Below are 11,973 nucleotides of genomic sequence, written 5' to 3' on the forward strand. Positions count from 1 at the left end.
CCAGCTCACCCGATCATTTGGGTCACTTCCTCAAATCCATTGTGCCTCGAAAGTCGAAACCTCTGGGCCGTGACACTTGATTCTCATAAAAGAATACAAAAATTAGATCAAACCAAATCACCAACACTTAATTCCCGATATTTAAACCGGCTGGAGCTTTTTAGTGGCCAAGCAACAAAACTTCTTGACATTTAATTTCTATCTAAAACAGCTAAGGACGAGGAACCCTCAAATTTATTTTTAACGGTAAGCAACCAAAGTTGAGCTCTACATGACAAGCCAGACAAAAACATAAAATCTGAGCAATATTCCGTGAACTTTCCCAGTTTTTCTTTACAAGTCGAGCATGTCTTTAAACTGCCGAAAGCTTACATGCCCAACAAAATTTGAATGGGGTTATCCCTTGCATCTAAATGATAAGAGACAAGACTCTTTAGCACCATCTATATATGAAAATTCAGAACATAATCTTTTCCTCCTGTACATCAGCACGAACAACAGGGTACTTATAACTTGCAAAAAATGGATGAACCTTGAACACTCAATAACTGGGTCCGACAGACAGGTGCCCCCACTTCTCTGAAATTCCATATTCGGACAATTCCAGGCTATACAAAACTGATTCTGGATATCCTGTACAGCAGAAGATGTTAGTTCGATTAATAGATGAAGTAAACTAGGACCAAAGCATTTGGATTGGCTCTGTCAGTTGCCCCATTCAAATGGAAACGATCAAGGATCTTCGATGTCCACACACTCTGCTGGGGCTTCATCCGAGTCTGAAGAACCCCGAGCATGTTGACCCTCTGTTGAATCTTGAAATTCTTTCTCAAGTAATTTCTGGATTTTCACTCTCAAACCAGAGGCCTCTTCAGGCTTGAACCACTGCTTACCAAACTGAGAAAAGAAATGTAAATACATAAACAATTAGCTGAAAATAATTGCCACAGGTGAAACGAGAACCTCCAGAGGTTCATGAATTCCTAAGAGAGAAAGCAGAAAGAAAATCCTGTACCATAGCTAAATCCTTGTTTTTCAGCCTATCAGGAGCTTCTTCGATAAAGCGCTCCATGAAGTGAAGTACGAAGAGCCCACAATCATAGTCATTTTTCTGTTGAGGAACCTACGGTGAGACAGAAAAATTACAAAAGAACAAGTCAATAGATAAACAATTTAGAAAAAGTAGGTACCGTCTAAGGTGTAGAAATTGACCCAACTCTTTCGTCCCTTTTATCTTCTTTTTTTCAAAAGGAAACCCCTAAGTATACATACACAATTTTAGACAATTGCAGATGCTCCTTCAACACCAATGGTTTGGAATCAAAGGCTTTCATATTTACTTGAAAGAACAAGTATCATCCACCAAGAAACATAACCCTGGATTGCAACTCCCCATTTGCTGCAATGAACCATCCCAAACATATTGATGCTTTCCAATTTTGAGACATTGTCTTATTGCCATATCATAACCATTTTTTTATTTGTAGTGATTATCAAAGCTTTACACCTTTTCTGAACAGAACAATTTCAGCAAATTTTACATTGAAGAACAGAATATTTTCTAATCACGGTTCTAACCCATGCCACTATAAATAGCAGAAGAGCACAAGCATGAAAAGATTATTGTAAGGTTGTCTGAAAAGATATTTACGGCAATTTTCTTTTGAACAATTTCCTCTGGGAGCACCTCCCAAATCTCTTCTTCGATCAGAAGATCTGAAGGAGCAACTTGTTGCCTTAGATAACTCCATTCTTCAACCAAAAAGCTGCAGAAGCATATGAGGACCTTAGTAAATTGATAAACCATATGCAGACATACACAAAAACAATGGAAAGTACGAACATGCTCCAAAACTAAAACTAAGTTCCAGTTCCATGTATACTGAAGCTAAGAATAATAAAGTGGAGACAAACCAAACTCAAAAATTATATCATGCAAATCTCAACATGCTCCCAGATATATTGTGGACTTAATGGACATTTCTCTTTGAAAATATGTATTAGTGTCAATTATGCACCATTATCAGTCAACATAATACAAGTCACATTTATGTAAAGACTGTGAAATGCAATATGGAAGAACCATCTGGCCAGGACAAAAAAAAAAGGCGTGAAAAACACCAAGAGCTATGACTAAAAACATCTTCAGTGTACACAAACACCAAGATTTCTGCTATGACTAAAAACTATCTTAGAAACAGTGTACATCTCGCACAAACACCAAGATTTCTGCTATGACTAGAAACCATCTTAGAAACAGTGTACATCTCGCACAAACACCAAGATTTCTGCTATGACTAAAAACTATCTTAGAAACAAAGGATCTGTTGATTAAGAATATGACCACACAAAATTAAAACACACTACCAACAGCAAGGGTAACAACAAAGTCCACAACATATTGTTTGAGTTATTGCCACTACCAAGATTTTTTAAAACTTCTCTGTCAACCTACAGCAGGCATAACAACAACGGTCATCTCACAGAACTCCACAAAATTGATATCTCTACTACATTGTATGACTTAGACCAAGGATCACAAATCAATGCTCTCTCTGTACTTTAGAAAAGGTATTTGCCTCATATTTGATGGCTAATAACTCTATACATCAACTACAAATAATTGGCACATAAAAGCATGAGATGCCACTTCATCTGGAAAATCTGACCATTTTCAATGATGCATCAACCACAGAATTCTTTCAAGCTCACCTTTTAATGTAATCAAGAATTGATTTACTATGATGAAGCCCCAGTGAATCAAGATGAAGTATAATAGGGCCAGAGTGATCATCCTTGTCACGAATGCAGATAATTGCCAAGCTCCAATGAAGGCTGACAGGATCAAAGGAGATGCCTATGTTAGAAATCTCACAAAGCAGAATGCAGAAGAACAATAATGGGGTCAAGCTACTTCAGTTGCTTTCTCAGACTCCAAAATGCCTATCACGTAGATGATTTAAGTTAGACACACCAAAGAATAGACAAGTGGCACCATTTAAGCCCTCATGCAAGCTAAAGTAAGAAGAACACGAGCCAATGCATCAATCTAATGCATATTAACAATCTCAAATTAAATAACTCGAACTGAATATAGATTATACTGTCGAATGCTACTTTATGCTTCAGCCCAAGATTGTCCTACTACATTAGCAGCACACCATTTAGACAATACATAAAATGACAGTGGATCAGCAAATTCTCTTTGTTAAATTATCCTACATCTCGTCTATGGGGTTTCAATGGGCCTTATATCACGTAGTTTCCTCCCGCCTATCATCTTAAACTCTTGGGCTAGACATTTTAACATGGTAGCAAAGCCAAGTTCTTCTGCCTCTGGTTTATTTCCACACAAGGCAACCTATTTGTCAATTCCACACATCGTTCTCAGTCTGATGTGTATGTGAGAGAAGGTGTCAAAGCACCCCACGTCACTTTTCTATGGGGTTTCTATGGCATTATATGCATATAGTCTCCCTCCACCCATCAGTTTAAGTTTTTGGGATGGACGTTCTAACACTTCCATTGGAGCGAGTAAAATTTGGATGTTGATCATGTAATTTCTCCGTTTGTATTTTCCTTCACTTTAGACTTATTGCTGAAATTGGAGAACCTCATATCCTATCTGCCGTTGTTGTGAAGAGGCTACACTGGCCTGAATCACTCAAGCTCATTTTTCTGGAACCAACTCAATTATGTGAGCTTGCCAACACCCATTTTCAACTATGTGCAATGTTCAGCCACAATAATAACCGTAGTTTTAATTTCGGATTAGTCTTCTTTCTCTCTTGTACATTTCAGACAAGTCCATTTTTCTATACTATCTTTACACTCCCAGACAGCTGATCACAATGAAAGGGACAGGTCTTGGGGGGTTTTTATGTCTTCAACACTGATAATTATATGCAGAAATCATCAGAAAAGTCAAATGGATGGAAAGAACCAAATCACCAAGTTCTTATCATCACTAATCTAGATCCAAAAGTCTTAGAGAGTTCATAAAAACATGTGGGCAAATGAATCTTATTGAGTTCACTGGCGAGTTTCACTTCCATGACTCATTAATAATAGTCCTTTTGACTGGCAGGCAAAAATAGTCAGGGCATCCTTAGCCATGCTATAGGTTCATGACTCATATGCTTCTTTCTTAGGTAACTCAACCTCAAGGTATATACATGGTATAGCTTTCATGACCCATTACTACTAATGATTGTTTCATATTTAACTCAACCCTCAAGCTACTAATCAAACCTGTTGGTATTGCAAATATTAAAGGCTGAAACAACAGTTCTTGCAACCAAACATCCAACCACTTGTATGCAAGCTCAACCTCCTATGTATTAAGAGAGGTCTAATCTATCTAGGAATCAGTTTTACCATCAGAACCACATTGAAGTTCTAGCATTTTGTGCATATCTTCCTTAAGAACCTGTTAACTAAGAGCAAAGAGCCTTTACAAAAATCTTCAGCAGCAAATTGTAGAAAAGTTATGGAAGATACAAGATTATTGAACTTACTCCTCATGTATAGGTATAAAGACATAAGCCTTCTGAAATATGTTCACGCCCTTCCACCACCTTCTGAACTTAGCAAAAAGGGCATCTTTCTCCTTTCCCTGCTTATCACATGAAAATCATCCATTAGAAATAAACAATAGTGCATCTGAATGCATATATGAAATAGAAGATGTCATCATTTCATTAACAAAGAGAGCATTAACTCGAAACAATAATGTGTCCAAAAGGAGAGAATCTAGAACGCACCCATAAAAGAACTAATGCTCACCTATGGACCAAAAATTAGTACAAAATATGGTGGAAAAAAAAAACACAGCACTTAAACAAATAGCATAAATATCTCCTGTACAAAAAGAGTCCATATTGCTTTACCCAAAGATAGAACAGTCAAAGCATAGAGTCAGGACAATCCAACCAACCACAAAGCATGGTAGAAATAACAGATGGACATTCATTTTTCAAAATAAATCCATAAAGAGGAGAAACTGAGGAAAAGGTCACCTCGCATGATAATGCCTCTTGGAGCTTCTTGTAGAAATATGTATTAAAGAAATGATAATCATTTATTCCTTTATCTGACTTCAAAGATTGCTGTTGTAGGTATCTAGTCAGTGAACCATCAAGAAATTAGTACCAAAATAGAAGGTAACAGTTATCACCATATTATCTAGGCATAAAATCTACACGGGAGAATAGCAATAAGAGGCTTAAAAATTTAAAACTACAGATAGGTATACTTATAGAGGACTCATAAAGTAAGTATGAAGAATATCTGGGAATTAAGCATAATTAGCGAAATATACAACCAATCAACAGACCTACGAAAGGAAAAAATAAGGAGAAATAAGGATATTGCTAAATGCCCTAGGGGAAGAGCCAATCCTAGTCCTATCCTACGCCAATAATAAAGGCAACGGAAGTCAAGGAATATTCTCTCTTTCTTATTTTGCTTAACATGTTTTTTACCAGTATTTTGACTTACAACAGATCTAAATTTGTTAGACGTACTTACAGAACGTAAAAGTTCATGATAGGTGACGTCAAATAGTGCTCAGGAGCAAGGCACTCTATGTCTGCATAACAAATTTCAACGGATTGTGGATCATCCCTGGCAAGAGATAATGACAAAAATTATCTCTATGTGATCAATGCCAAACTTTATCAATAAGAAGAAGAATGAGATACCTTGATGGATAGTAGATTGTAGTGTCTTTCATACTAAAAGGCACGAAAAGGTCAAATTAATAATATTTCCCACAATCGCCTGCCTTAAATAGTAAACACATAGAGCATAGAATAATGGAACAGTTCAATTACCATTCATTAAATTTGTCACCTCCTTCAATTCTCTCCACTTGTTGACATTCTTCCTCGTCGACCAGAACAACTGTTGGCTCCTTCTTAAAAAGAATACAATAAATAGATTACGTAAAGAAAATAAAAAAAGCCCTGAAAAGGTCAGAACAACTCTCACGAAATGTTAAATTATGAACAATGCACAGGCCACCATTTTTATTTTTTTTTTGGGATAAACTGTCCTGTATGACATTTACTTTACCGAAGCAACTTCAGAAACTATAAAAACTTCCTTTTTTACATAACAACAAAAAGGTATTCACTCGGAATCTTCACCAGTCATGTTTAACAACCACTTATGCCATAATGAACTTATCCTAAAATTTTGCTTTCAATATGCCAATGTCACCAGGTACATGTAGTAATATAGACCAAAAACCTCTCGTTATGAAACCTCAAGAAAAACAAAGAAAAACCGATGATTTAAAATGGAAAATCCCACTGGAAGTCAAGATTGCCAGCACAGGGACATGTTGAGCTTTTCAACTTAAAAGTTGCTATAAATCCCATGTAAATTAAGGCTATGCCAATGTAACTTACCTGTCATTGATTTTCCCCTAAAGATAGTATAGATACTTGATCAACTCAAAGTCTACACCAAACGAACTAGTTAAGGATCAAATTCAAGCTCTCCGATTGTGTTTTAATGCTGTAGGAGGGAAGAAAACCTAAAGTCTAACAGTTCCCATGCTAATTGTACTTCTTTTCCGAGTGAAATATTTATACCAGTTATTACCAACATACATACCCAAATTGCTTTAGACAAATGAAAATCATATCCAAGATATCAGATTAAACTATCTGCAAAGGTGACAAAAAAGAAAAGAAAAGAATGAAACGTACCTTCTTAGCCTTCGAATCTCTGAAAAGTTGACCATGGAAATCATTTTCCCTACCATTGATTCTTATGATTGTTATGTTTTGGTCAACTCCAAATTGAAAATGATAAATGCAGCTACAAACAACTAATACTGATTGGAGTTAGGCAGGAAGCCCAATGGAAGGACTCATTCATTCTGGCAGTGTGTAAATATGACGCAGCAACTAACTTTCCTGGGTAAACCTAAAGATATCATTATCTAAGTTTCATCTCTAAGACTAACAAGTGATTGTCGCCAAATATCAAAGTAGAATACCAAAGCAACGCATCATCTGGTCAATTGAATGATAGCTTGCTAGTACTGCTCCTAGTGGTGTCAAAAGCAACTGCCGAGACATCATCCAGAAGGGTCCAAGTCCTACCAGGCATTCCAAATCAAATTGTAACTTATCAATCCAAGACCTATTATTAGTCATCATAGCATCAACGCCATCATGAAGCAAGGAACTAAATTTTCAGCGAATAGTCAAAATATCCTCTTCATCAATTCAGCTCACTTTGGAAAATTCAAAATAGATTAGAGTTCTATATGGTGAAGTAAAAAGAAAATAAAAATTGGTAATTTCAATTTCAAACTTTCTTTCCTCGGTGAGTTATATGAATAGACTCATATACCCAACCATGTTGTAATGATGCAAATGTTTACAACTGAATCTTCCATTTAAGGTAAGGACAAGGAAGAAAAACCACTACATATGAGCAAAATAACTCACCTTGTAGATAGTCGACCAGAAAATCTCCTGCTAAGATCACGTAAGGTATAAATGGATGATGATCTAGTCTTCCGATCACTGTTAGGTGAATGATCGGCTCGTTCCACCGAAAGATTTCTTGGTCCCCGAAATGGTTGTTTTCTGGAGGATGGATAAGCTCCTTTCCTTTTTCTTGGTGAGATCTTTCCAGTGGATTTCTGTATTAGTGGATCTGAGCAAGTCATGCTAGGTGATCCATTCTCATGCAAGTTGGAAGCACTACAAGGAGTCTGTGAAGAAAACTCAGTATACAGCTCCAGCAGTATATTAATGAAAAACATAATCGTGGAAAACCAACCATACTTCGTCCTCCAATTTTCCAGAAAAAATCTCTGCAAACGAGGACCGAAGGGGGCCTGTCAATTGTGTTGTCGCTTCTCTTAAGCCATCAGATGCACCTAAAAAAGAATGTCACTTCCTCACACATGTTGTAAAAGACAAGACCGATGATTCAAAGATACATCATGAGCATTGCTATTACCAATTACAGTAATTAATTATAAAGAAATTATGCAGTCCACTAAATTAGAACTAAAATCCATTTGACTTGTCCAAGGCTCCATATAGGAAAGTTAAAGTAGAAAGAACACCAACATGGTCAAAATCCCAATTATCTATTCACCTCCAGCCACATGCTCCAAAACTCTGAATTCCATAAAAATTCTCTTGCTATCATGTTACTTGAACAATGGAAATATATGAGAAAATGCAACCTGTAGTCACAGAATCAAAAACAGCTCTGGAAAGCACACTTCTTCTGGGAAAATAATATCTTCTATAAATACTGAGTTATCACAGTGATAAAGAATATAGAGTGAGAGAACCCCTCGTGTTATCTGGAGACATCATCTGGCAGCATAAGACAGAATAATGGCACTCCAGCAACGAGCTACAGTCAATAAAAAATTGAGCAGAACTTAGCATCTCAAACTAATGTTACATATCCCCAGAGGTGCTAGTAAAGACAACCACTACATGAAAGACGGAAAAAACTAACAGAAAGGGGGACAAACACTACCAGAAAGCAGAGGACAAAATGGTGAGCTGCCTAAGTATTTGTGGAGAAACCATTCGTTACGCTCTCCTCCTCTAAATCTAATCTTTATCAACCCCTTATTTCCTCTCAGTTTCCTTTTCATCTCAGGATTATTCTTTCTCTTTCTATCTAGTCCTCTTTCCAATAATGTGATCTCCAACTTCACCTTCATGGTTTCTTGTATCCAAATTATTTATTTGTTTCTTCTTCTACCAAAATTATGCCAGTTCTCAGCTTCAGAACTGAGAACTATTTGTATACACTTTCTGCTAATCTTTAGGAAGCAGAACTAGCTGAGATAATGAAAAAGCGAATTAACTGGCCAGAAATTTGGTTAATATAGGTAAAGGTGCTAGGTGACTTGCAAAAAGACAAGCACGAATAAATTGTATTTTTGGAAAATGAGGCAGATGATATTCTATTTGACTTTCAATAACCTTGTTTTGACTAAAGGTGGTTCCAGAATGCTTTGAAGTTGCTCATTAAAAGCTTGAATCAGGATGTCCCAATTCACTAAAATTCATATGGGTCCTATCGCCTTCAATGCTGTACTTTTAGTGTTCCTTCTGCCACTCAAACGCATTTTCAATTGCCAAACTGCACAGCATTCAGATCTCAGTGCCGACGATAACAACCAAATGTAACTTCAAATACAAATATTAAGGCCATGAACAAGTCCCAGAAACATGGTCTTTAACCTTTTCTTTTATCATGTAACTCTTCACTGAGGGTTGGGAGATGAGAGGTTTGGGAAAGTATAAACTATATTAATACCTGATATGGCATAATCAATGCATAAAATTTAATAACGTAAGCAATATACTGAGTATAGACCACATAAGGCAAGAAGGCTAAGAAAAGAAACGAAAAGATGATCGACTAAAATTAACATATTTGAGGATGAGAGGGAATCATAAACGAGCTGAAGCCACATATCGAAATAAGCTTGGGCAGGTATTTAATCTTCTACATAACAGCGCAGCAGCATAAGAGGTCCCAAAGTAGGTCACATGTGTCCTCCAGCATTGAATCCACAGCACTAAAGCTCAGGCGAAAGCATAAGATGCTCTAAAGTTTACAAGCGCACAAAATTTGGCAGTAAAACACTTCAGTGATGCAATATAGCATCAGAGCCAAAGAATATTCCAACCTCTCAAAAAAATAACTATTCAGAAAAATCATATACACCACTGAACCACCATGGGCATGGTATAACCAAGCTCAAAATTTCCAAAAACTTATCAAAAGATATAATAATGATGTCATCAGAACAGCCAAGTCCTCACCTTGAGCAATTGCACCAGTGGACTGTGTGGGCTTCTCACTTTCATCAGCATCCTGACAAAGTAAAAGTGCAGATCCGATCACTGAGATTGACGTGTGCTAAGAACTCTTCATCTATATGGACATCCAAATTTACAATAGCATAACGTGCTCCATATTACAATTCCATCCAAGCCTAAAATATGAATTCATTAATGATGCTAGTATCAAGCTTGAATGACTTCACCATTAATCTTTTAATCATAGCAGCCAATGTAAAACAGTTAATGGGCACAACGAAAATAATTAACTCTATTTTATTTCCAAAATCATGATAATGTCCAAAACCAAGTGGCACAGAGTGACTGAATTACATCTCATTTAGCTGGCAACCAAGCCAATTGCATGAGAAGAATCAGTTATTCCAAAGATCTTCAAAATTAAGTCAATCATTTGAAACTTGACCTGGTACCTTGCTCACAACACAGCTTACATTAACTGCAGATGTTATGTTTGATATTGCGCTAGACAGGCTATTAAGCTAAGAAAAAACCCGTAATCAAAACTCAAGCTTGAACAATCTTTTCTTATCTATCATAACTTTTTTTTCACTTCATAGCAAGAGTAGAACAAAATAAAGCATCAGGATAAAGGAACAAAGGCTGCAACAGTAAGCAGAAAATGAGAACAAGTTGACTTCAACTTTCAGACTGCATCCTCCAACAGCAACTCCCGTAAAGCATGCATGTCTACTGCAAGGAGAATGTCAAATGCAGGTGTTGCCAATCTAGAAGCATCGACTTTATGCCATGGGCAAACCCTAAAAAATGTCATCTTTCAATTCGAAAGTAAAAGATTTCAAGTCATCATAAGGGAAGGAGAATGCTGCAGGGCAAGGAGAAATAAAATGGTCCCCGACGTTGGATATCAACCACATCACAGACCCTTCCCACTTTTCATAATAGGAAAAGGGACTTACTGTGCACAAAACATTGATAAAGCAGCAAGAAATTTCAGGACTTCCCTTGAATTCAGCTCGACAGGTGTAGTGGGCAACAGCATTGCAAATTCGCAAGCACGAGACTATAAACCCGTTCCCTATGATTGCTCAGTATTGCCGAAACGATTTCAATTGAAGAGAGAATCGACAACGGAAAGCCTTAAACCTTCATCTACTCGATCATCTACGAAACGACCGACGAAAAAAAATGCTAAACCCACTTCACCGAGCCGCCCAATCGGTGGCCCGACGATCCAAAACCCGACCTCACGACCCAAGAAACAAAATTTCGGGAAAGAGAACCTTCTCGATGCGGCGGAGCTTCCTCCGCTCCTGCTCCTCCCGGAGACGCCGGAGCGTCGACCGGAGCTTCTCCCCTTTGTCGCGCAGACTCCGCTCGCAATCTCTGAGGGTGCGGGCCTGTCTGGCGATATGCTCCGCCAGGCCCCAGTCGGACAGGGCCGCGATCCAGTCGTCGGTATCCGCCGCCGCCGACGCCGACGCCGCCGGGGCCGGCGCCGGCGGAGAGGGGGAGGAGGAGGAGGTGGAGCGCTCGACGACCAGGACCGGCGAGGGGGAGTCGTCGGCGTCGTCGGCGGCGAAGAGCTTGTCCAAGTCGAGGCGGGGGCGGCCGCCGGAACATCTCTCCGATTCTTCCATGCAGCGGAGGAGCGGACAGCGTTGTCGGATGGAGCGTGCTACTTTGCAGTTACGGACTGGGGGGGAAAAGTTGGGGAAAAAGTTATGAGAGAAATGGCAGAAGGAGAAGAGAGGATGATGAAAAAGGAGGGTGTGAATAAAATAAAATTAAAACAAAAAAAAAAAAAAAAAAAAAAAAAAAGATTATGGGAAATCAAATTTGATAAGAGGGCTCATCAGAATATTACAGAATTTTTATTTTTATTTTTCAATTTTTTTGGCCCTCTTATTTGTTATTCATATCCCGCTTCTTCTTTTTTGTCAATTGATTTTTTTCCCCTCCTTTCTGTTCAAAATTAGGAAGTTTCAGGTCTTTTAGCAAAATAGAGGTATGCATCTCTCCCTGAGTCATTGACCTTCTATGAATGATCGACTTACAATGAGTCAGCGTGCAATGGCAAACCGATTAATTTTAGATAGACAAATCAAGTTGATCGACTAAATATTGTTGGGCCCATATATTTCATTAA

General features: G+C 37.9%; 1 protein-coding gene across 2 annotated transcripts; it reads right to left on the reverse strand.

Moving 5' to 3' along the window:
* Positions 1–216: 216 nt before the first annotated feature.
* On the reverse strand, positions 217–11,557 carry LOC104414228 (ubiquitin-like-specific protease 1D). 2 transcript variants are annotated; one of them, XM_010025272.3, is made up of 14 exons: positions 11,108–11,557; positions 9,828–9,879; positions 7,809–7,903; positions 7,467–7,735; positions 6,717–6,765; positions 5,835–5,914; positions 5,703–5,735; positions 5,530–5,625; positions 5,019–5,121; positions 4,518–4,615; positions 2,713–2,835; positions 1,652–1,766; positions 1,016–1,123; positions 217–897 (listed from the first exon to the last, which is right to left on the reverse strand). In XM_010025272.3, the coding sequence occupies exons 1-14, from the start codon at positions 11,462–11,464 to the stop codon at positions 733–735; spliced, it is 1,743 nt and encodes a 580-aa protein (XP_010023574.1). In that variant the 5' UTR covers positions 11,465–11,557; the 3' UTR covers positions 217–732. The 2 variants fall into 2 exon arrangements, with proteins under 2 accessions (XP_010023574.1, XP_010023573.1); XM_010025271.3 differs by having other exon boundaries at positions 5,835–5,917.
* Positions 11,558–11,973: the final 416 nt, after the last annotated feature.

The sequence above is a fragment of the Eucalyptus grandis genome, chromosome 8 (assembly GCF_016545825.1).
Source record: "Eucalyptus grandis isolate ANBG69807.140 chromosome 8, ASM1654582v1, whole genome shotgun sequence".
Lineage (NCBI taxonomy): Eukaryota > Viridiplantae > Streptophyta > Magnoliopsida > Myrtales > Myrtaceae > Eucalyptus > Eucalyptus grandis.

Coding starts and splice junctions, on each gene's coding strand:
- LOC104414228 (XM_010025271.3), bottom strand. CDS start 11,464: ATGGAAGAATCGGAGAGATGTTCCGGCGGCCGCCCCCGCCTCGACTTG. Junction 5,736..5,834: donor GGTGACAAATTTAATGAATG/GTAATTGAACTG, acceptor CGTGCCTTTTAG/TATGAAAGACACTACAATCT. Junction 898..1,015: donor AAAACAAGGATTTAGCTATG/GTACAGGATTTT, acceptor TTCTTTTCTCAG/TTTGGTAAGCAGTGGTTCAA.